Source organism: Falco cherrug, chromosome 1, assembly GCF_023634085.1.
Source record: "Falco cherrug isolate bFalChe1 chromosome 1, bFalChe1.pri, whole genome shotgun sequence".
Taxonomy (NCBI): domain Eukaryota; kingdom Metazoa; phylum Chordata; class Aves; order Falconiformes; family Falconidae; genus Falco; species Falco cherrug.
Genome location: NC_073697.1, coordinates 96511264 through 96537378, shown reverse-complemented (window position 1 = coordinate 96537378; position 26115 = coordinate 96511264). Strand labels below are relative to the sequence as shown.

Here is a 26115-nt window from a genome sequence, read left to right as displayed (position 1 = left end):
GCGAGAATGTACTGGAAAATGCTAGCAGAGAGGCACAGGACACAGCCCAAACGCAGCCCAGGAACAGAAACCCACAGAGCCAGCGCCTGTTTTTGTACAATCGTTTATACAAATTCAACAAAGGTAAAACTGCATCAGGAAGGTCTACGAAAACAACACCGTACAACAATGGCACTTATGAATGCAGAATTTTACAATCAGGAAATAACCATGTTATAAACCTTAAATGAGAACTCAACTCACACTTCAAAGAAAGAGAGACTACGTTTGACCATTTATTCTACTGCTGGACTCACTGTATAAATTAATTTTATATTGAGTACAAGAGCTCATGCTACAGAGTGAAACCCTCCTATGTGCAAAAGCTGAAATTGGATTTTTTTTAAAATTTTGAGAAAAAGGTGATTTCTATACAGATAAAAGTGTTTTACTTCAACTATAATTTACACCTTATTTCCACAACATGCTTATGTCACTTCTGAAGTATACAAAGCAGGATATAAACTTCCATTAAAACATGCTTTAAGTTGAAAGTATTAACCTACTTTTCCTGACCTGGGCACGTTTGTAGATAGATACTGTCTACGAAGTATAGGTTAAGTTCTCGCCTACCATAAGTAAAGATAAAAATTGGCAATCAAAACCGAAACACTGGTAATGCATTCAAACATTGCATAAATAATTTTTAAACAATTTTTGTACAAAAATAGTTCTGCATAATGTAAGATGTAACAAAACAAAACGTGTTAAGAAGGCAGAAATGCAGTGCGTGGTCCACTTTAATGACACCAACTTTTTTTTTTGTTGTTGTTTCAAGAAATGAAAAGCAGAAATCAAATTTACACTACCAAGCACATGCTGTGGTACTTTAAATAACAGTATTTCTTGGAGATCAGTCATCTTCCGGGTGTGAACAATTACCATCAAATAACAGTCGCCTTATGAATTTGCATAAGAGCCAGTGCAGGACATCCCAGGTAGACTGAATTAGTGGCACAAGTCGAAATTCTTAACATGGGTAGTTTCACGTTGCTCTCTTCTCAACAAGAGTTGTAAAATCCAATCGCGGTATTTTCCAATATTCCAAGTTCCCAGTTGAAAATAAAATCCCTACGTGTTCTTAGTCCCTTCCCCCCCTCACCCCAGTATTTACACGTGTCCTTTAACTAACTCAGTTTTTGCAGAAGTTTTTCTTCCACTTGCCCAAACTGAACACTTACTGACATTTCTGCGATGAACTGCTCGCAGCCCTCTTTTGTCACTTGCTTGCAGTACCTCAGGTCTATCTGGCAGATGTTTCCACAGCGTTTGAAGTAAGACAGGCACTGGTCAGTAACCTTATTGCAGTCTGCAAGAGAAAAACCAAGGGGGAGAAGTTTAACAGTGCGCCTTGGTTTGCTGTCCAGCAGGTTGGTTTATCCTGACTGCTGTAGGTCCTTGCTGCCCACCCTGTACTGCCAGTGAAATCGCCTGGCCAGCTCCATTGCCCTTCTCTGATCCCCGCAACTGGTGTAACCACCGTGATAAAGCAAAGCATGCCAGATTCGTGGTGGTGTGAAATCCCCTGGGAGGAGGAGCGGGGTGCAACGCGCAGCACCAAGCAGGAGGCAGCAGCTGGTGGAGTCCCCGGGAGAGGCCAGGCAGCTGCGGAGTCCCAGGGAGAGGGGGGCGTTACACGGGGAAGAGCTGGGCAGAACCACTCCCACCCAGGAGCGTTTCACTCAAGTCTAACACCAACAGGTGATTCCTGCGCTCCCCACCTCCCCTGCGCTCGTGGTGCTTACCTGATAAATTAATTTCCGTTAATGAATCCCGCGTGGTGGTTCCAACCGCGGTCAGCAGGTTAATAGACTGATCCGTCACATGATTACAGTAACTAAGATTGAGTTTGGAGAGCAGAGGCATGTGCCTTATGATCAGCCGCAAAGAAGCATCTGTGATATCCAGGCCAGCCAAACGCAGCTCTACTATGTTCCGTAGTTTACTCCGGTTGTCGATCTGACCTGGAAAGCGGAGGCAGCAGGTCACTCCCACAGGTCTCACCCCGTGTTGCAAACATCTGCAGATCTATATGAAATGCACTGTGACACACAACACTGCTGTCCTAAGTCAACTTCAGACGCTTTTGCCTGACTGGAGCTTTGGAGGGGACATCAGCATGAACACTCGTCTGTTTTTGGAACAGGCACGTGGACAAAGCCACCTCCTGATTTCAAAACCAAAGGGATGAAAGTAACTGCAGGGGCCCAGCGGAATTACAAGTCGGGAGTAAGCAGTAGGCTGTGCAGTGCATGCCAGAAAGCAGATCTGATTTGCTCAAAATTTCACCTGAGCTGATATCCGGGCGAATGTGGCATGACCCACAGAACTGCTCCTTCCCTGAACTGGAAGAAAGTGTTTCCATACTCTCTAAAGTACACCCGTTGCAGCCTGAAGAGAAGAAAGTCAGACAGAAAACTAGCACAGTGGCTCAGACGACTGAGAACATCACTCGTTATCCAGTGGCTTCCAGCGAGGAGGTGTGGCAAGGCACGACTCTGACCACCTCGCGCATCAGCAAAGCCTGGAACCCCACCAGCGCCAGCCGCGGGGGCTTCTGCCCGCTGCCTCCAAGGGGGACTAGCAACAGAAGATGCCGCAGAGCGGCTGGGACAGGTCTCTCGCGCGCCTCCCGCCCGTTACCTGGCCGGTTATCTGTGGGTGGTGACAAAAGGTCTCTCATTTGTGCGTCTTTCAGTCCTTCTGCCCACTGCACGTCCAGGGTTCGGAGTAAAGGACAACTGGAACTACAAAGTGCCGACACTGCTATCCATGAGCACCCTGATAACAGCAGGTCTCGGAGACCTGCAGATACAGAAGAAGTTGGAGCATGCGGCCTACCCAGAGAGACATCCACAGTGATCTCAGGCAAAGCCCAGTCCCATTCTGAGGAACAATCCCAGCACTCCAGGGCAAGCAGGGGCCCCGGGAGCCACCTCCTGCCCAGCTCCCCAGCTCTCCCACCATCTGGAGCTTCATCACTGTGGGTGACAGCAGACCCCCCCCACCCCCGGCTAATCACATCAGCACAGGCACTTGCCACAGCACCATGACCTGTTGACAAAGCCCTGCCCCACATCAGTTCACCTAGCACCTCAAGTAGCCACCACGGAACACATTTCTGGTCCATTTTAAACCTGCCCATACTTCATTCCTACATGTCTACTCCTCTCCTGGGATAGCCCAGATCCCTGTAGACTTTCCTCCAAGACTGCAGTTTAGAGACAAACTGGTTTGCTAAATTCGGTGGTCAAAAAACATCACTTACCTGGCAGTCTGTTGATAAGCCAGCTCAGCTGCTTTTTAGATATATTTGTCCAGCTAAGATCAAGGGTTACAGGCTGTCTCCTAATAATGCCACTAAGCATAAGTGGAGTGATGGATTTACAATGGTTTAAATCTATTTTGGTCCATAATCTTTTGTCACAGCACCTACCCAAAAAGAAAAAAAAAAGCCAACAGCACTTAATTTGGCACTGGTTTTGATTTCTGCAGACTTTAAAAGGTGTCATTAAACAGCAGGAAAAACTACAGCATTTAACTGAAAATAGCAAAAATCAGGCTGAGCAATGCTAAGATAAGCACAACAACACACAGCACTACATGGGTTTGGAGTTTCTCCATCAAATACATCAGGCAATAAAGCATGGAATTATTTCCACAGAATTACAAGTGTCACCAACTTTAGATTACTAAAATCCGTTTTCTAGCCTGAAGACAAGCCACGCCTTCTTGCTTACCTTTTGAATATAAACACTGCTTTTAAATGTCCTGATTTCCCCTGTGCTTTTGTTACTTAAAATACAGTGAATTTTGTTTACTTAAAATACAGTGAGTTTTGTAAAACAGATCCCCCTGCTCTCCTGTTCTGTGTGTTTGTGTTACTCCTGTCAACGCGGCTTACGTGTTTTTATGCTCTCTTTATGGTTCTCGAAGGGCAACAAGCAGGAAGTCCTGAAGAGTGTGCAAGATTCTGCATTTTCTCGTTTTCTTCAAAACCACCACACGTAAGTGGAAAAGGCATTTACTAGCTTTCTGTGACACCGAGAAGCCCACAGAAGAGACACTCCACACACATCATCTTGCACCGAATTATCAACCTCTCGAACTTCCTGTCACTAGACTGTGCTAGAAAGGAGCCTCTGTTACGATCTGCCCATCTGTGTGCACATTACAGTTGGATTTGAGATGACAGCCAACTCTACTGCAAGTTCAGTGAAACATAAATCTGTCCACTAACACTTCCTGCTGCTGTACAGTCACCGACTGTGTCAACGTTCACACTCTGGTACCCCGAGCACCCAACAGACACACTGAGTAAATACAATTAACGAAGGACTCATCCATCAGCTCTGCTGGTACGGAACACAGCGAACAGGACCGCTCTCCACGTACCCTCTGCAGGGAAACAATCAGCACAGCCCTCTTGAGGAGAACACTGAGGGCACGGGAGATCTTCGCTGTATCTCAATAGGTATTTAATAGCTGCACTGAACAAACAACCGCATTAGCAGTCAGCAAGTCCTGGGGGCAGAATGACACCAAGACTTAGCATGACCTAGACTGGCTGTTCCAGCAGCAAGAACGCTGTGGTGTCTAACTGCAGAACAGGCTGCTCTGGGGCACTACAGCCCTGGCAGGCTGACGCCAGGGCTGACACACACACAATTCCCATCAGAGATGCTGGGAACACTGCTGTTTCTGAGAAAACACCAGAAGACATGCTACTTCTCCAGACACTGGTGGCCACCCCTTCTCCTTGGGCTCATCAGAGCTTCAATAACAACCTGCACACCTCTTCTAGGAGAGGTTAGTGCCTCCAATCGCCCACTTCCCTTTCGAGCCCATCCCGCTACGCGACAGGCCTGGCTCAGTTTCCCATCCTCCTTACCATCTGTTCCAGGTCTTGCAAACTCTCATACAGATGCACAAGTCTCTATGACTGAGGTAGCTAAAGACAGCCATCCAGACTTCCCTCTGCATCACGTGGGCTGCCCCGTCATCCAGGGGGAGCGAGTCCGGAGGGGGGCTGATGGGAGGTGGCCGGATAACGTGCCGTTCCATCTGAATGCATTTGGGAGGAGAGAGCGAAGGCGGTGGCCGGGTTACTCCCCGAGGTGTGCTTCGCAGGCTGGGGATGAGCTGGTGCCTCAGCTCCCGGGGAGTCCCGTTTAACCCCTTGCTGAACCTATGGAGTCTCTCACTGTTGTTCAAAGCACGCTTAGGTTCCTCATTCTCACTCTCAGGTTCAGATTTGATGGGTTGGTGGTTCTCATTGGCAAGGCTGTTCTCGGTTTTTTGGATCTCCTGGTTAAGCTCCTTGCTGAGCTCCTTGCTCAGTTCCTTATTGGGAAGCCGCCTTTTCCTCCTCATCTTGAACTTCTTCTTGTCCCTGGGCTCGGCGCCCTCCGTGCTGGGACCTGCGGTTGGCGAGCTGGACCGTGACTGGTCACTATCCTTGGACCTGGGAGGTGCTTCTGGCAGGTCATCCTCTGGCTCCTGCTTGAGGCGCCGCAGGGGCTTGATCATGGCAGTTCGGTCATCTGGAGCCTTCCATGATCGCCGCTGAAAAGGAAAAGACAAGGGTTGACTATTTGAGTGAGAACATACTCAGCAATACTCCACACGCTGATGCTCCACACAGGCAGCCCTGCCCGGGGGGGTCGGGCTGCCTGCCAGCACCGGGCCTCACCCATCTGAGCACAAGGGGTACATTCACCGGCCAAAGGTATCAAGTTCAAGTGCCATCATGGGTGAAGAGTCCAGCTACTGGCTCTCCGGACTCCAACCGAGTGATAAATGCATTTATTTACCATGCATAATCCTGCAGATTTAAGGGCCTTACTCATTACACAGTGGACAATTTACACACAGAAGACAAGCAGCGTACTACAGACAGCTTTATCCCCAGCAGGCCAGAGGAAACCAGGCTCGGGACACATTCACTGAGCACCCACTTTAAGCACTGCCTGCCATGCATTCATGCCCAGTGGCCAAAAGATCAGTCTCTGAAACCTCCCGAATCGCAGTCACCGCCTCGCATTGGGGCTGTGCTGCTGCACCCCTTATTGCTGGAGACTCACAGCCTTGTTTAATGACGCTTTAGCTGCTGCTTTACATCTTACTAAAAACTCTGCCTTCTCAAGCTTCCCCCACCTCTGGTGCATGGGGAAGAACAGGGAGCCTGACTGACAGGTGTGACACTGCTAGAGTGATGAGACCTCACGCCGACACAATCTCCAACACAACGCAGGCTGACAGGGGTCAGCTGGCACCTTCTTCCCTGCCCCGGTCACTGTTCAGAACAGCAAACTGCACTTCACTTGCTCACATTAATCAAATCTCTCTTTGATGCACACCAGGCAGAAGTGTAAGAGATGTAGGGACTAACACCAGGGAAGACTTCAAGTCTAATCTGATCACTACAAGCAAGAAAGAAGCCACCAACTGTTAAAATGAAATAGCTCTAATAAGACAAGATCTGGACTGGCAAGAAAAGGTTATATCAGAAGGTCTATACTTTTGCAATAAACTAATTGGATCAAGTCAGTGGATGTGCTCCTATGCTTCAGACTGCGGCACACAGCAGAGAAAGCTGAGCATCCTGTCTTTAAATTAACATATTATAAAGGAAGAGGTCACAGGAAGTTAATGACAGGTTAGAATAAAAAAAAATTACATCAGACTACTGGCAGCTTGCAGCATCCCTCACACAGGGTACTGACGAGCGCTCAGTTTAAAGGTATCAAACTTCTGTTATCGTGCCAGATTGTGAGAGGTAATCAATACACGTGTGCCAGGTCATCGCTGGCTCCCTGGGGTGTCAGCAGGGGACCCCAGGGACGTGTTGCAGTACAGGCTGCCAAGGGGCTGCGTGGCAGGGGCAAGATTCAACGACACAGGAAGAGCAAAACATCAGTATAGAAAGAGAGTTTTACTCCTTGGGCCATCAGGACACAGCTTGCTGCTCTGTTTTAATATGGGACACCAGAACAGAAAATATAAAACCAGACACTGCAGCTAAGCTATCCTGGAGTGTAAAGGTTTCCATGAGAGACATATTCTGTAACTTCAAGACATAAACGGGATAATAAAAATGCCTGCAGTGACACAAGGACATGACTGATAGAGAAACCGGCTCACCATTCAGCTCACATGAGAAGGGATTAAAAGGGATTGAGAACACGTCTATTAAAAAGGCAAAGTACCTTCTTCCTGAAGATTTTGTCTTCTTTTCCAAGTTTTAGCTGTTGGAAGAAAGAAAAGTAAAAACCCCAAAACACGACATCTGTTGTGCTGTCTGGTGAAGGTTTGGTGATCCACAGTGCCTTCCTCACACCCTGCGGGGCTTTCACGGAGCAATTCAAGCCATCCATAAACACTGCAGTGAGCCCAAAGGGATGGGAAAAGGAAAACACGGCCAGAACGCAGGTATGTGTAAACTGGTATCGTGAATTTTGCACTCTCGCTCCACCAAAGCGACCCCAAACCCTATGTTTATTGCACTGCCTGTAGCATTCCCACTGTCGAGCCCTGCGGGGCGGACTGACCACCACTCCTTGTGAACTGCACACGCAATACAAAACCAGCCACTGATCTGGATTTTAAAGCCGTGAGCCGTTTACCCGTTAGACACATTAAATCTAGGTCCTCATTTCTACCTCCGCAAACCAGCATTTCTGTATATCCCAAGAACCGTATCTTGCAATCCACATGACAACTCGGTGTCCCCGCCTGGCCCAAGAGCTCTGACTGTCACTTTCAGGGAAAAGCTGTCTACACCGCTGTTGTGAGCAGCTCCTCCTCTTTGCAGGCTACAGGAGTCATTTCTAAAGGTCCTCTGACGGGTTAGGAGTATCGTACATCCCGAATCAGCCACAAAATAAGCTGCCGTACGCCACCAAGTGGATAGAGATAAAAAAGGTTCCATTAAAAATTGATTTTCACCTTGTTCCTACTCCAAGCATCTTGTCAAGACTTTTCAGTTAAAGTGGGTTTTCCAGTATTTTGAATAAAACAACAGCCATAGCCCAGTGTTTTCAGCCTCTGAACATCAACTGAAGTGTCACTCCAAACTACTGTCCTGTTAGACTAGCAGTTTTCAGAAAGGAAGGTAAAACATCACAATTTCTTTTGTAACAATCTGGGATCTCAAGATGAGCTATAAGCCAGAAGGCAAGAGACATCAGCCCCAACCAGCCCACGCGCATCTGTGTAAGCACATGAAAAAGTGTTTTGTCATACCCGCTTTCTCATAGTGGGTTCCTGGGGTTTCTCAAATTTCCTTTTCCTCCACAGATGCACTTCATCTGACTTTCTCCTCAATATTGAGTCAACTTGAGTCTTTTTGGAATGTTCCTCCGATTTCCGCCTGGGAGTTTCTTCGCAATCCCCTTTCCGTTTTGCAGCATCTGTTACTTCCTTATTGTCTCTGTTAATTTTCTGTTCCTTCAGCAATGAGCCTGGGAGATTTGATGCGTATTTGAATCCTGGTCCGCGCTTTTGCTTGTACGCCAAAGAGACACAAAACACAAACAAACTTTATATCTTATGCCTTTCTCAGCTCTTTGTCTAAGCTGCCTCCACCACTCCAACACTGGTGGGTTGATCACTTTGTAACAGATAAAATGATTAACGAGGAGTTAGAGTAGTTTCAACCTTACAGAATCACAGAGGAGTTTGGGTTGGAAGTGACCTTAAAGATCACCATCTAGTGCCACAGGCAGGGACACCTTCCCCTAAACCAGGGTGCTCCACGCCCCGTCCAGCCAGGGATGGGGCATCCACCCCCTCTCTGGGCAGGGTCTCACCACCCTCACAGTAAAGAATTTGTTCTTAATATCTAATCTAAATCTGCACTCTTTCAGTTTAAAACCATTACCCCAACCCTTCTCCTGTCACTACAGGCCCTACTGAGAAGTCTGCCCCATCTTTCTTATAAGCCCCCCTTTAAGCACCGAAGGGCTGCTACAAGGTCTCCCCAGAGCTTTCTCTTCTCCAGGCTGAACAACCCCAACTCCGAGCTTGTCTTCAAAGGAGAGGTGCTCCAGCCCTCTCATCATCTTCGTGGCCGCCTCTGGACTCAATCCAACAGGTCCATGTCCTTCTTATGTTGGGGGCTCCAGAGCTGAACACAGTACTCCAGGTGGGGTCTCACAAGAGCCAAGCAGAGGCAGAGAATCACCTCCCTCAACCTGCTGGTCATGCTTCTAACCTTCACAAAGTTACTTTTGTAACTACACACTTGCAAGTGTCTGTCTCAGTTTGCAAAGAAATAATGCTTTACTAACTCCAACAGACACTTCAGGTCTAGTATAATTGCTTCTGGGGTTTTTTTTGTTTTTTTTTTTTTTAAAGTATTTTCATCTTTGAAATTAACATGCAGCCATGCACAGAACTAACCTAAATATTCCCCAGGTTTGGGTGAAGTGTTGGTACATGGAACAAGAATACAGAGATTATTAAAGAACAGAAGGCCATTAGTTTGTTTCCTTCAACTCAACTAAATTAAGCACAAAATCAAGAGGTGGTATTGGGCAAAATTGTATCTACAAGCCAGAGGGAACGTTTCAGATTTTGTATCTCATTCCAGCACCACTTATTCCCATTAAACTCACTTTTCCAGTTTTCCCTGCATGGTTGCACTTTGGACACTCCCAGCAGTTCGGCAGCTCATCGTTAACCACACCATCCGATTCCTTCACCTGATGAAAGAGAGGCACAACTCAATTCACAATTGTGCTGCAAAAAGCTGCAGAAGTCTATAGGCAGATCATTTAGAAGCATTTTATACAGCTCAGTTTTCTCTGATCAACTGCTGCCCTCCCAATGGCTGCAGAAAAGAAACCCAGATCACCACAGGTGCTGCACCATCCTTGGCCATGCACAATTACCCCTTCTGATGATGTCAACAGGGCAGGAAAGCATGCTGGCCAAATCGGTGTTTGACAAAAGGGTTCATGTCTGGGCTTTTTACAAAGGTCAGTGACAAATCCCAATTAACACAGGGATAAAACCCAAAACAACGAAAAACACCCCAACAACCCAAGCCAAAACCCCCAAAACCCAGGACTGTAATCATGCCATCTCCAAATGTCCTCCCACACCACTTGCTGACAAAGCTCAGTCCCATCCTGTCGTCCCCCCCCCAGGAGTGAGGCACAGTCCGATCTTTTAATAGGAAGAGATTTTTCCCATACACACATTCTCACATACATTAATACTGTTTGGCATTTTTAGAAGCAAAGCACCCTGCACTGTAATCAAGTGTTCCTTAAAATACTTTTCTTTATGGATCAGAACTAGCAGTCCCATGCCTCCAGCCTTCAAGCCCATGTGCCAATAAAAATGACAGTTGCCAAGTCAGCTCGAGAACAGGCACTTATACTCAGAAGACTGGACACATGAAGGCATTTTGAAGGTTTCTCACACCCACAGATACCCAGCTAGTGTAAGGAAAAGAAATGCTTACTACTTCACTACCTCTGAGAGACTGTGGCATTTTGCTTTTTGAAAGAGAAGAAGCACACTCAGTGTTGTTACACTACGATAAAACACAATCCTGCCCTGCGCAGTTGAAAAGCTGCTGGTTTCTGAATTTCGATATAGGAGCCCACATTACTTTCCAAACAGGAGATAGGCGTTTCTGAAAAGACATTTCTGTGAATGAAACTGAGGATGAGAAGTGGAGCTAAGCTAAAAACACCCTCCGCACAGACACATACGTTCACTGATGGCACATTCAACATTCAGGGGTTTAGTTATATATTCAGAAAAAAGTCTTAATGGGGGAGAAAGAAAGGTTGATTTATTACTATTGCAGACAACAAAAACATGCTATGTCAAGAAAAATAGCTGGGCACTGGCATCAGCAGCACAGTAGCAGGAGATCTGCTGATACAGGCGGGGCAGAGATCGGCAGATTTTTCATGTTTCTGAAACACTTCCTCCTCTCTTTCCAGCTCAGCAAAAATGTACTAGCTGTGCAGGAGGAAGCCCCTGGGTTTAGGGGAACTGCTTCCTCAAGTCCCTGAGCCAGACAGCAGCCATTCTAGTTTCACCATCTAGCAAGAGTGATGACATGTCAGTCTCTCTCCGCAAGTCTTCTGAAGTTAATAAATGAGTAAATGAAGTGGGCAGAATTTAAATACTGGTTTTATCACAACTGTGTGCCTTTGAACCTTCTTTCCCATGGTAGGTGTAAGATACTCCAGGAGCTGTTGTATACATCTCTGCCCCAGGGGAACAATTCCTGGCCCAAGCTCAAGTTGGGAACAAGTTATTTCCCGCACTGAATGTAGAACAAATGCTACTGAAGGGAAAACAGTGCAGCTCTGTCCCTTCTGTGAAGTTTAAGGAACTGAACAGATGTGAGGAACTGTAAGCAAACTAATTAGACACACACAGACCTGCCACTGAATCTGTCCCAAGCCTTTCAGGCTGGGTGGGAGCCAGTTCTGAGTGTTTGCTACAAACAGCAGGTGGGTGTCTGAGCCACAGCACGAGGCCATCTTCAGAAACGTACCTGAGGTCAGTAACTCAGGAAGTCTAAACATGAGACTACACTACTGTAAAGTCTTCTTGTTAGGGATATGGAGACCCCAGGATGCTGATCTGACATCACTGAGCAAGAGCCGTGAACTCTGGTAATGCCGAGACCGTAATAACATAGGCAGCAAGACACACCTGAGCTGAAGCCATGGGCAGCCGCGCAGCTGTGCTGCAAAAGGTCTTTGTATTTCTGCTGTTCTGACAAGGCACCTGAATATTCACCGTGTCCCATCACTATCACTATATCCACTTAAGGTGAAAAAGAACAGGCCCCTACTGGGGAAAACGAACCCCTCCTTAAGGGGACAGCATCAGATACTGCCCTCACTCACACACGCTAACCAGCATTACTAGCAATTTGAGATGTAGCAAGAAAAACTCATCAATATTGGTTCAACTTTAATGCTAACAACAAAAGGCAATATTCCTCCAAAAATCTCACTAGCTCCCTCTGGGAACAATGCACAGTACCAAGACAGTTTCATAAGAAACTCCAGCAAAATGAGCATTTGTGTTGCTATTGTATTTTCAAGGAAAGAAGCACGTCAGAAACTTCCCATGACACTTCTCAGCATATGGAACATCCTGGCTGTCCTCAGCGTGGATCCAGCACAAGCACCTAATGTGCTCTGGTACCCAAGGCTTCCCCAGCAAGAGGCACCCAGAGAAGCCCCTCAAGGCTGCAAACATTGTCATGAGCACAAAGGCACTGAGCTACCCTTAATCTCCCCAAAGAGATCATCCTCTTGACACTTTTTTTCATGGAGAAAACCCACCACAAACATGTACAGCCAAATCAGGAAGCTGGAAGAGGATGGACTTCAAAACAGGAACAACCTGCCCTGGAGTACTGATGAGCTGCTGCATGTGCCAAACTACTCCACGAGCTTTGGAGATGCACCTTGGAGGAATTCACTCCACATGGGAGAAGTCAGGAAACAACACTCCTCCCTTCACTGATCCAAGGTATTCCAGTCTCCCCCAAAAGTACATTTGCCAGACATTTAACTGGAGATGACCAACAGCCTATTCACCAAGCAGGACAGGAAGGGACTTTCTCTTGGTGGACAGCAGAAGCAGCTGCCCTGGGGCTGTGGCTGTGTTCAAAGGCACTTCCCAGGAGGACTATTTACAGGCTCCAGCCTCTAGGCTTAAGCTCCTATCAGGGGCTTGAGCAACATGTAAACATGGCAACAGATTTTTGTCTTGTGGAAAATCATAGAACCTGGGAATAAAAAGTAAGGAGGGAACCAAGGGAGAGGCTCTATTTTCCTTCTGCTGTTCCCCTGCGCATCTCATCTTGCCTTCCATGACAATTCAGAAATCCTACCAGCACCCTTTTTCCTCAGTAAATAAGCAGTACCAGTTACCTCACGATTTCAGCTCAACAGAAGCACTGAGAAATTAAAATACAAGACACACAAGGCACACTGTAAATTTCCCACTGCTTGATTTTCACAAACACCCAAAGCAGTATCGCTCCTAGTTACCAAAACAGCACTCGGAACACCACACATGCATAAAAGAACAAACAGCACTTGCTAGATTTCACAGATCTGACCCACATCCTGTGCAACTAGTCCCAAATGTGGTATGGGGAGAGGAAACCATACTGGAACTGCCACTAGACAACAATTGTGTTCTCCAGACTCAGACACAAATTGTCACTGGCACTGCAAAGCAAGAGACGGGGCAGTGCAGGGCACTTTCAGGAAGGACTGGAATAGCAAAACAGCAGCTACAAGCCAAAATTGAGGTATCTCTGAAAATGAGCAGCTCCTTCCCTTGCTTCACCAGCCCCCAAAGCCTTGTTTTAAGCAGAGCCAAGCAAGCAAAGCTCCCTTTCAGAGCCCATCTGTGGCAGGCAGGAGCTGTGAGCACCAATTTCATGAATCGGGGAGACAGCCACAGTTCTGGTTTGCCAGCTACCCACTTTCTGCTCTAATAAATGACACACACAGAGCTCGGTGCAATACTATGCACAGCGCAAGAAACATGAAAGGCCAGGAGAGCATCACCCTGGGCTTGCATAAGGAACATACCCCTCCTCCCAGAGATCCCAGAAGGGCCAAAAGCTGTTTTCTGGGGCATGGTGTGTCAGAATACATTTGCTTTGGCAAATCACTTTAACCATAAACAAATCAGCAACAGGAAATGGCTGATCAGCTGAAACAAACCAGCTTTGGAGATAGGCAGCTTCTAAATGCTAATACAAAAAGATATGCCCAAAATGACACTTTTGTTATCAGCAAAGAATATAGCTGCTCACAGGACTCAAGTCAGCCAAAGGTGAGCACTCTGGCAGCCTGAAACTTGCTCAGTTTGTTCTCTAGAGCTGTAGTCTTCCTACTGCAACATTTGCTCATAACACCTTTAAAGCCACCAGCGGAAGGCACATCTGTGCCTGGACAAACACAAACAGCAAACTACTCGTTTGTAGTTTGTGGGACACAGGACGGAGTTACTGATACAGAGATTGTGACTAACATCCAAAAGTACAGGCAGATTTCTCTGTCCTCTTGAGCTACCCGTCCCAACTGAAAGTCCTCACTTCCTTAAAACGAGGCAAAAAAGAAAGAAAGAAAAAAACAAAACAACCCCCCACCCCAAGACATTTGCATGCACACACACTTCAGAGTCTTGCTTACAGGGGATGCCGTTACATCAAAGGATCCCTGCCTGCCCGTCATGGCTGCGTGTGCCACAGCTGTCACACTGCTTCTCACACCAACTCTTTGCTCACTTGAGTTTTCAAAGATGAAAATGTGAAAGCTTTCCAATTTCTGTGCACTATTTTTACATTAAGGTGGTAATTACTCCAGTTTGTTTCCAACATGTATCACATCCTCGTACTCACCTTAAGGCATCCTGGGTGTATGATTTCATTACAAATGGAGCATTCCATTAGCATGAGATTAAACTTGCTCTCCTCCTCTTCCACAGTGTCCTCTTTCCCAGCTTCTCCGCACACCAGACACACAGCAGTATGAGGCAACACTGGCTGTTTACACATATCAGAAAGAAGTCTTGATCAGGACATGGAAGATGTATGGAAACAGAAGAACTCAATGTGCATTTACAGTATTCTCATTTCAAAGAGGAGATAATAGGGATTAACTGTGCAAACTGCTGAAGGCTCCAGCCCAGCAGAACAACAAAGGCAAGAAAAACTGGTAACAATCAGGGCTGGGTATCCAGACCAAGCATCACAGGACATGTTTCATGGCACGAAAATGCCCTCCCTGTAGCACAGATTCATGGGGCATCCCATCCCAGGGATAGAGGGAAACGCTTTTTTTTGTGGGTCCCTTGAATCTGTGTGCTGACAAGACATCGGCATGCAAGTCACTTCAGTGTACAATGGAAGGGAAAAGAAGCAACCTAGAACATCACTGTTCACATCCATTAAGCTTCACAATCTGACTAGCAATTTGGCAGCTCCCCTATTTTACAAGCAGGGCAGACAGATGTTATGGGACCCAATCCAGGTCTCACAGCAAGTACAACAGACCCAAGAACAGACCTTTTCCTGACTGACAGTCTGTTACCTAGGGCCCTGCTCCCAACCCGAGCACTGCAAAAAGCACTGCATAGGCACTTAAAAAGAGAACTCTTCTCCTGCGAGTATTACAAGTGGGAAGCACACTGATTTTTTCCTGTCTTTTGCTGAGGCAGAAAGGGAAATGCAACATCTCACTATGTCACCCATGTCAAAGCAGTGAATGCCAGTCTAATTAAAAAGCCACCTTTGTGCTAATGAGGAACAAACTTCTGGTTTGCAGCAATAAGGTATAAGCCTCATTACAAGAAAGAAAAGGAAGATCCTAGTAAGAAACTGGCTGTAACATGAAATGCAATCGATTAGGTTGCAAGTCCTTAACTATCAAGCAGCCAGAGAGATGTGGCTTTTCTCGGCAAGGATCTCTTAGTAGGTGGAGTGAATCAAATCCACAAACAGGTACTTGCACACCAAACCAAATCTATGCAGCAACAGTGCATCCTTTGGCAAGTTTCCAATAGGGAAAAACCTAGCTATAGTAAGCCATTCCAGAGCAGCGTGCTGCCCCACACACCAACATCCGATACACATTAGCTATGGCAACACTCTCCTGCTTTCTCATGCCAGTGCTTACCCACGCTCCATTTTAAAAACACTTTGCAAATACTATTCCCACCCTTCCTCCAAGCACAGGATAAGAATCCCCAGGATTTCATTCCACCAGCAGGTAAACCAGAGACAAGCTAAGTTGTCCAGAGCCATAAGGGCTCTGTCCACTTGTTTTGTCCGATCTCCCATACAACAAGTATTTATATCCGAGTACAAGAATAAACATCGCAGGAGCAGTACAATTTTTCTTGCTGGGAGCAAGGGTGTCTAGGGAATCTCCCCCGTGTCCCAGCTAGCTCTGTCCCACAGATGGGCTGGAACAGCAGCCATGCTGTCACAACTTGTGCGCCCAACACAGCACCCCACACTCCCTTCAGACCTATTCACTGCGGTATGAAGTGTCCCAGGCGCTCCCGTTTCCCTTCCTGATTGAACTAGTGATGCAGAGGAGCTTCCTTCCTCTGAACAGCAGTACAGGCTCTCTTAAGGCTTGTGAGTTTAATGAAAGTCTGTGTCTAGTTAATATCGTCAATGTTATTAACCAGAGGAAAGCACAATCCCAGAACTGTAGGGATCATTACTTCCACAGAGCTGTGTTTTGGAGTTTTGTTTTTGGCTGAAAGCTGTTGGATAGGTACCACATATATTACCCCTGCAATGTTAGCAAACGTAATGAACAAGAGTAAAACTAAATGGATTGATTACAGAAACGTAAAGCACCCTTAAAAGTTACAATAGTACAACTTGTTAATACTCTATGCTTTTGCCGCTCTAAGAAAGTTTGTGATATCGCCCTGCTATTTAGACCAATGGAAACCTAAGAAGGGCAGAGATGTCTTCTTCAGTGCATGCAAGGGTGGGACAAGTAATCAGAGTACCCTGGCTACCAAGCTCCGTACTCTAACCACAGCTTCCGGAAATAAAACTGCAGATATTAAAAAGAAAAACACGTCTTCATTATAAGATAGGCGATGAGAAGGTGACTTGACTCAGCCAGAAGAGAACCCAGTTCATCTCCAAAAGGCTCAGCCCATGTTATCAAGAGTGAAACAGCTTAGTACGAAAGTTTCCTTCATCAGTCAGGACAAGAAAGCACACTGCAGCCCTAATTTAATCCCTCCACTAAAAAGGCAGCATGATTTCACTATTTCTTGCCCCTGGAGAATAGTAAATTCTTCATCCACGCTGTTCAATTCATGCCACACTCCAGGAAATCAAATGTTCAAAGAAAAGACACTTGAGCTGCAAAAGCACTCTGCAGAAAGGTAGATATTCTATGTACTTTACTGAAAGATCCAGCAGAGCTGAATCCAATCCTCTATGTCAAGAACAGCACATGGCTTAGAACAGGACATGGAGTGAGCTACCAGGAGCAACTACTGGAAACCTTAAGTGCTTATCAGGTTTTTTTATCAGTGTCAGACCAAGTCATTTAAAGCCTCCACTTCAGTCTCCTCATCAGAATTAAAGAAAAAACCAAAAACCTAAGTGAAAGAAACTGTAACAAGAGTTAAGAGAGAAATCAGTATAGATGGGGTGATATTTCAGCTATGAATAAACAACATTCCGTTCCTTAAAAAAAACAACAACCAACAACAACAAAAAACAGCAGAAAACCCAAACCCTTAACAACAGCATAAACAAGACCTTCCAAACAATTAAGATAAAAGCTAAAGCTAATTTTTACCCTTGAATGGGGGCAACTGAGGACATGAGACCTGAGGAGCAGCTCTGCAACATTCAGCGTGAAAGCAACAGATTCAAAAGCTGTTTGGACAACTTAATGGAAGATTCATGTGTCAATATTTGTTAAATATCAAGCTATCACTTATGACTCAAGAAGCCTTGAAGCAATGTACCACCGGAGCCCAGGCAACTGTCTTCAACTGCCTGCTTGCTCTGTTCTGATGTTCATCCCCTGACAGCCATTTCCAGTCCCCGAGGAAGACAAGACCCTGGCCTGAGGGCTCTTTTACTCATCTGGATCAGACCCTCCACTATATGCCTAGGTAACAGCAAACAAATTGAAATTCCTATCTCCAAGTAGCCTGGGGCTGGGGTCACCAACACCAAAATCTTGAAGGATGCCAGACAAACATTTCTCCACATCTTAATTTGCTTAAGTAGTTAAGATGGTAAGGATGGTTGCAAGGCAGCTTTTCTCAGGAGAATCAGACATCCAAAGCAAACACAATTCTTCTCCCTTTGCATTGGAACTTCCCACTCTTCCCCTTCTCACCCAAATCCCAAAATTTCAGTGTGATCTGAGCACCAATTCCAGTGTACTGATAATCTCCACTTCTATATTACTGAGAATGAAAGCTGTGCTATTAAGTTTTACGGCATTCTGGTTTAAGATTTGGTGAAGATGAAAAGCGATAGGAAGAAGAGGTCTGAAGTGAGAGGGCAGGGATTACACTGTTTTGTCTGATGCACTTTAGAGACTACTCAGAGCAGAGTTCTCAGTTTCACACTTTGTCACCAAGAGACACAGATATAGGGATCTCCAAACAATCCGTAGCAACAGGTACACTTACTGCGATACACTGCCTCATAATGCAGGACTGTTTCATCCTGCCAGGTCCCCCAAATTTCTTCATGTCTTTGCAGAAGTGACACTCGCCACACTCTGTCCGCAGACAAGCCTCGCACTTGCGGCATCGCGTCCTCCTCCGACGTGCTCCAGCGGTTGTCCGATTAGCTGCAAGCTTCACCGCAGAAGCAGTGCCCAGTTTCCCTTTGGGCCGTCCGACTGCCCTGTTCTGAAAAAGCCAGACACACAAGGTTAATCTCACATCCCACTTACCACCTATGCTAGAGAACTTACTTGGACAGGAGTTGTACACATCTTAGACATAAAACTGACAGATGTATCAGATCTACACACAGATGGGTAATACTCAGCAGATGCATACAATCACTCTTATAGCTAAAGGAGTTTCATCACCTTTTCAAGAAAAAATGCATTGTAAAAAGACAAAGAAACCAAGGCATAAATGAGAGATCCCAAGCCTCTAACAAGCCTGCTTCAACAGGAGGGCAAGGAAAATCAATTTACGCACAGCTCAACGCAGGACTAAGTCCCAAGTGACATGCTTGGCTTAGGTCAAGAGATGATGTGCGCCGTTGCTGAGCTCTGGGCTAGGGAGCTCTTCGGATTGTGCCCCAAGTTAAGCCAGAAGGTCTGCTTTCCTCTGCTGGAAATGGAAGAATCCAAGGAAGCAGCAAATTAATTTTGAGGTCAGGTAGAACAGAGAAACACTCAGCAGCAACAGCTCAAGCCACAGCAATCTCCCTTAAAAAAATAGGAGACTATGAACTACTGCCAAGTGATAAAGTAGGAAATAAAACACAACTACTACAAAACCCTTCCAAAGTAGCTCCCCTCATATCCACTACCAGCAAGTGCTCAAAAATAGAACACTAACTGATGCTATGCAAAGGCTAAAAGGGGCATCCCAGGTCTAGCTTTCAATGACCTTTAAGACAGAAGCTAAAGGAGCAGGAAAAGATTTTAAATGATTAGGTTAACTGCAACATATTCACCTCTGGATATCTAAATTTCATGTTCTCATCAGAAACTCCCTGTTAATACACAAGAACGTAGCACTCAAGCCAAACATCCCTAAATACTATGTAATTGTATGGGGCTAATTACGCAAGAATTGGCTTGGCTCATTCTTACCACTGACAGCTTTCTCCATAAAGTTGATAATAATAGGACGGCAAAGCTCATCTGCTTTAGCATTTATACCATTTTTCCACTTTCTGCACCTCAACATATGCCCAACAGACCAGCCAGTTTCACTTTCTGTTCCTGCTGAATTCTGGGCAATCCCCAAGGCAGGGGCAGGTTGGCTATGGAATGCCATGCAGAATTTCCACTGCAGCTTTTAAAAGAAAGGGTATGGAAACATTCTATTTGGTACTGCAAAAGCTTCCTTGAGTGTCCTACTATACAACCTTGAAGAAAAGCCACATCGCCACATTTGATCTCCCTCCCAGCTGTCCTAGCAATGCTCCAGTGACTTCCTCTAAGATGCAGAAAAGTGCTGATATTTTAACAGTGCCCACCCCAGGAACCTCAGTCCTGGCAAAGCAGAGAAGCTAGGAGCTAGATCTCTTCACTTTCTCTCCCACAGACCTACTATCATAACTGAGGTGGGAGGAAACATTGCTTAATTGATGAGGTTACACAGATTTCAGCAAGTTTTAAATTATTCTCCTCCAAACAGTTGTGGGTTTTCTGCTTGCAGGTTGAATCACACTGCTGTGTGAACAGGGACAAGTGTAGCTTCCTTCCCATTGGCAACCACACCTGACACCTGGATTTCAGCCACTCTAAATATTTACCTTTCAGACCAACTTTTCAGTCTCTAAAGGATAAAGTCAGCTATGGCAGGACTCTGCCTCTAAAGGCAACCTAGGTAAGAGATAACTTCCTTTCTCAGCATGAATCACTCCTCCATTCTCCCTATTAAAGTCTCCCTCCACTAGCGAAGGGAGGGAGAGACACAAACCAAAAAGGCTAGACACCAGTGGGAACAAGTTAAACCAAAACACGTACAACAACCTGGGCCGTTCCCTTTTGCCAGCAGCACATAGAAGATTCCACATGAGCACCTGACTCCTTCCCACTAGGTTTGAACAGGATTAAGTTTTTTTAAGGCAGCAAACGACAGTTACAACACCGTCAGAATGGTCTTTTTAAAATGCAATCTCTTTCAAGGAAAAATCAAACTCGGTACTTTTCCAGCTGAAAGACAACTCCTGACTCTGCCACAGTAATACGAGCCAAGTCCTAATTCTGAGGACAGTGTCTTAAGTGCCAGGACACTGCAAAGATACAAGCAGTAAAAAAAAAGCATGGCTTGAGTGCTGAATTTGAGAATCCTAACAAAAAAAAAAAAAAAAAAAAGGCAGGAAGGTGAAGGTACAAGGACAATCTGAAGCCAGACTACACAACTCCGATTTCCTTACCAGTCACCAGCAGACAGCAGAGGTGGCTCACTGCGATCTCACCATATGTAACATTTCTTAACTTGCCCAGACCTCTTCACTGCTCATGAGGAAATTCAAGCAATTGTACTAGCTGGGTTTGCACTGATTTACCAACCAACCAATCCTCAATCCAAGCCACGTTTTCACTCCAGGATGTCGCAGCCAGCAAGGTTAGAGAGGCCTTGCCGGAATTCCCACTAGTATCTAGTTTCAAGGGGCTCCAAAGCGGTCGCTTAAAAACCTCCACAGAAGAAAATCTGGCCTGTGGGTTGCTATCCCAGAAAGGGGCTGGGATTCAAGGGGGTGGACGGAGCCTCCAACATGGCTTGGGGTTTATTTAGCACATGGCAGACAGCCAGATAAATTCCAGGTTGATGTTAGTGAAGAGATGCTGCAGGATTTCCAGCTCAGACTGCAGTTTTACAACATACCATCCCTGGTAGCCAAACTAGGTAAAGATTTCTGTCCCAGCTCCTGTTCCCATCTCTGTCCTGCAATTTGCCACCCTCCAAGCACAACTCTATGGAGCTGTCTTGCAAATACTGAGCAAGCGGTAGGGAATGGCAGGATTCCTTGGTTTTACGACAGCGGCCAACAAACAGCAGCATCAGGACTCTGTGACACACTAAGCCCTGAACTACGTTCTGGACCAATGTAGTCTCCCAGCTGTGTAGCAGATTCTATCATCTCCTTTCCCAAGGAGATGAACTGAGACCCACAAGCACAGCCTGTGCCTGCTGACTCTGCAGTCCCCAGCAGCCACCTCTGAGAACTGTCAAGAAAAGAAAGATGACACCAAACTTGAAGAGACTTTTTTGCCTGCCTGAAATACCATCACAAGCAATCCTCTCCATTCTCCAGCACCTCCACAGAAACTGCGCCCGTACTTCCCTGGCCACAGCAAGAGTCTTCAGAAGAGGGGTAGGAAGATGCTGAAGTGATGACAACCACTCTCCCAAGCTCACAACAAAGACTGTGCAAGCAGCTGCTGAAACATACCAGGATTAATATACTAAATACTTACCCCTACGACACTGAAACCTAGAAAGGTGGTCGACTTGCACTGCCTCTAAAACAAGACAGGTTAACAAAACACCCTGGGGGTTTTTGTGGGTTTGTGCCCCCCCCCCCCCAGATTACTGCTATGCAACACACTAAGTTAACCTACTCTTGGCCATGAAGCAGACGCAGCATGGTCTCTACAGCATCCAGGTGCAGAGAGTAAACTTAGGCCATCAAATGTAATACACTATGAACTACAAAGACATTTACAAATCAAGAATTTGGGGTCACTCCCCCCCACCACAGTGGTTAAACACACTGGCTCCTCAGACAGGAAAGGGGACAAATTTGCAAACTGATTTTCAGAAGTGCTAAGCTCCTCCAGATCCCAGCAACTTCAACAGCACTCCAGGTGGACAACAATTAGGGGACTGGGTGGGGTAGTCATCAGCAATTCAAGTCTCTCAACAGGGCTGGGTAGATCTGGGAATAAGCCCAGGTATGACACTTCCAATTCTAAACAATCCCCTGGGAAACGATAGCTGGAAGAATTGCTACTTGGAACATTAGTTTATCTTGGCTACAGACAAACATTTGGCTGCTGGGAAGTTTTCACTGCCTGCTTACAGGTACTTTAACACACTTTTACCATATGTCACTTCCCCACCCAGCAGTCACCAAAAAGCCACCCACCCAGGTCAACAGAGTCACTAAGGGCCTCTGCCCTGAGCACAACTCTTACTGTAACAGAAACACAACTTTGATGTTTACAGCAACAGATTTCTAACCTTCACAGTTGCAAAGAGTAATTCAAAAGACCTCAGGTAAACAAAAATACCAAGAGCATCAAGCTTTGGAGATAACACTTCAAGAGCTATAAGCTGTTAAACACATCATTAAGTAGGTGCTGATGGTCCCCAACTGCTATCCCTCAACAATCGGGCTCTGTTGGAACTGTCACCAGGCAACTTCATGTGAACTCCTCTGCTCTGGAGAGGAAGATCAGCTGACCCTGCAATCGAGTACAGGAGGAAGAAAAGTTCTAGTCCTAAAAGCAAGGCTGACAAAGCCTGCAGCCCAGAAACAAGCTCTTCTGCAAGCAGCCTTCACCTGGGCACGGGTCTCATTCCACCACTCAGCTTCAGTGACCTGCTTAAACTGCTGCCAGCAGCACCATACCATTATTTCAGACTCAACATCTCCAAGAAAAATCCAGGGACATGCGCAGTGCCCTTCTGAAGGGCTTATCACCTGGCTAGCTCAGTGAGACCCTGAAGCACTTCACCTCCTAACCAAGTACAATCTGAATAGCTTATGTATCCACCACATAAATCTCTCCAAGACATCTTACATGCATGGTGTTCATTGCTTCAAAGTGCTGCGCCACATAAATATATCCCTTCATTTGCAAGACAGGGGTGATTTTTTCTGTAACACATGGACAGATTCCAATTATTCTGATGTGCCATAGTTTGACCAAGTCCATGCAACTGCATCAGCACCGAAAGAAAGATGAGGACCCAGGACTTCCCAGGTGCCAGTCCTGTGCTTAGACTGGTACTGCATCCCAATATAATTGTTGTAACGGACTTAGAATAGACACATTTAATTACCAATTACTTTATAACATCTGATAAATAAACACTAGGAAAAAACCAAACTAACAAGCCACACACATGAACCCACAATTCATAACCGTTGTCAACTGAACACCACCCTAAACGTGTTGGGGTCACAGGCTGATACCGGGCACTGGAAAAGCTCACACAGTGCCACAGCAAAGGCTTCTGGTCAATTATTTCCTTGTCTCTTCCTGTAGCATCAGAGGTGAGCAGACGTGGAAGAGCATTTTTCAATTCAAACAGGGTGGAAGCTCTGAAGGACATGGCTCCCTGCTTGGTGCCTAGGGCCAGCAAGCAGCAGTGTCCTCTACTGCTCCAGTGACGTGTCCCTCTCCTAGCCTCCTGGGCACGTAGTTTTGGCCTTCCTGCTAAGAAAACCAAACTGACAACGACCAGCAGCAGGTTAGACCAACTACACACATACCAATGCACTGGTCTAAGACTCACCAAAGTCATTTAACCAGAGGTCTCTAAAACAGACCCTGTCATTAACTCTACATTAACCCTGAAAAACAGGGACTGGCATTAAATTCCCTGGCAAGCTGACAGCCTGCTCAACACACAGAGCCTTGCACTAGATAATCACAACCAAGTCAACAGTTCTTCTGCATTAAGCCCTTACATCTCTTCAGTGATTAATAAAAACCCTTGTCAAAGGCAGAACTTAGAGGAAGAAAGGACAGGATGAATGGACTGCAGATTTTAGTGGGGACAAGGAAGATGTTACTTTTAAGACAGCACGAATTACACATGCCAATAACATCCTTAACAGCTTTATCAACTGAAGAGTGCAAACCAACATCACAGATCTAACATGTCTGACTAAAGCATATCTGCCCCAAAGTCTACACACTCAAACTCCAGGAGAATTGTTTTCCTCTAGCAGTGAGGGTTTACAAGAGTCATCACCCATCATCAGCATACGCTCCTGCCAGGGTGGAGGTGTCCTGCAAGGCAAGTCCAAGGTCCCCCATTAAGCAAGCACCATCAGAGGGAAAGGGAAGGCAGTGGAACTTTTCCAAGCCCAGCCACCTCCAAACAGTATTAATCCTCTCCACAGGTTCACTGCCACCATCTCCTCCAGTTCACACCCACAAGCTTTCTCATCCTCTCCTGCAAAAAGCAATTGTAGCTCCTAGCGACCACTTCCAGGTGACCATGCAGAGCTCCACTACTGAATAAACAGATCAATTTCCCACAAGTAAATAGAAAAGTTTATACCTCACAGATTCATCTGGCCATTAGTGACACTCCAGCAGCCCTTCTGCCAGCATAGTTATGTTGTTTAGGGTGTGATAAACTGGCATGTCAGTGCCAATGCAAGTACCCCTGTTTATTTTCCTCTGCCAGCGAGGAGGTAGAAGTTAGGCCTAGAGGGTGGAATAAGATACATTGGCAAAAATATGCTTTTGTAGATAAGCTGCATCCAAAGTAGGAGCTCTTAAAAAGAAAGTCACCAGGAAGTTATACAGACTTGGGGGCACCTCCTGCAATTGCAGCTTTTCTTCTTATTGCTACTTCAGGACAAATCCCCCTTCCCCCACCCAGGAGCATTTTCCTCAGTCTGTTTACACATGCTGAAGCGTCACAGTCAGAAATCAACTTTCTTCCTACTGCAAGCAGCCCAACAAGGCTGGTGGGCTGCAGCAGGGTGCTGCCCTCTGCACGACCAGCACCAGGCAGGACACATGCCCTGGCACCCACACGCTTCCAAGCCCCCAGTGCTGACTGCAACTGCTGTAAGTGCAGTAAATCCTGCCTGCTCTCATGCTGGGAAACCTGGCAGCCTTTTTGCCTTCTTAGTTTAGATGTAAATTAGGGAAAGAAGAATGAAAGTCAGGAGAAAATTCTGAGTGACAAAACCTGCAGCTCCTACCCAAGCACTAAAGTTGTGCTGTTCAACTCCACCTGTAGAGCTGAAGCCTTTCACCTGTTACATACCAGAGACTGCTGTAGTAGGAAAAGCTATGTGATACAATTTGACACATCCTGTGCAGAAAAATATAGCAGCGACATGTTAAAGCAGGCACGTACGAAAAATACAGTTGGATCCACATGAGGTGTTTTACCACCACAAGAGTTTTGAACAAAAAGAAAAACACTCCACAGGTCTTTGCAATGTAAGTCACACCATTGTAATCTAGGATCAGACCAGGCCTGTTAAGAAATCCCACAAGAAGGATTTCCACTTTCTTCCATTAATTTCTGTTTTAAACTATGAAAATATGAAAACGCTATCAAATCCTCAGGTTTTAGAAGAGTTGAAGAATCCCAGAATGTAACCAACTTTCCAAATTCATCCAGTAAGAACTAGCACCTCCAGTAGCAATTTCACAGCTGGTACAATGCAGCTGAGACCAATCTGCTCTCCTACGATTAAGCTCTTTAAAAAAAAAAAAAGCGTACAGTAATCGCACCAAGACGTAGATGCAATTGGAAAAGGCCTAGCATAGGACAACGTTTAAAGGAAGGGGGCTGGGACTATTAACTACCAGGTCTGGGAGTTGAGCAGTGAAACAAGCAGCAGCACAGGCCTGCACGTTCACACAATCTGCAGAATTAAGTAAAGGCTTAATAAAGTTACTCATCCAAGACCCGTCTTAGGTTCTTGGACTGAAACTACACCAGGCCAGTGCAGCACATTAACATCTTTCTTAGGGTTTCTGTGCCAGATCTGCCATCCCTGGGGAGCACCCAAGCACACCACCACTACCACCATCCCCCCCAACTCTTTTTCAGCCCTTTTTCAGCTTTCTTAGTGCAATTATGAAGCAAATCACAGTAAAGTTACTA

The 26115-nt window shown here is 46.0% G+C and overlaps 1 protein-coding gene across 10 annotated transcripts in view; it reads right to left on the bottom strand.

The window, feature by feature from the left end:
- Nucleotides 1-87: 87 nt before the first annotated feature.
- Nucleotides 88-26115, bottom strand: part of KDM2B (lysine demethylase 2B) — a 125910-nt gene continuing 99882 nt past the window's right edge. For 4 of the 10 annotated variants that reach the window (XM_055710014.1, XM_027798816.2, XM_027798824.2 and 1 more), the window contains 11 exons: nt 18235-18459; nt 14447-14590; nt 9657-9743; nt 8284-8553; nt 7248-7286; nt 4931-5604; nt 3308-3471; nt 2683-2844; nt 2329-2430; nt 1785-2003; nt 88-1348 (listed from right to left, as the gene is read on the bottom strand). In XM_055710014.1, coding sequence (XP_055565989.1) covers nt 1167-1348; nt 1785-2003; nt 2329-2430; nt 2683-2844; nt 3308-3471; nt 4931-5604; nt 7248-7286; nt 8284-8553; nt 9657-9743; nt 14447-14590; nt 18235-18459 — 2268 coding nt within the window. In that variant the 3' untranslated portion in view covers nt 88-1166. The remainder of the gene's footprint in view (nt 1349-1784; nt 2004-2328; nt 2431-2682; nt 2845-3307; nt 3472-4930; nt 5605-7247; nt 7287-8283; nt 8554-9656; nt 9744-14446; nt 14591-18234; nt 18460-26115) is intronic. The other 6 variants (XM_027798817.2, XM_027798820.2, XM_027798819.2 and 3 more) reach the window with 6 other exon arrangements.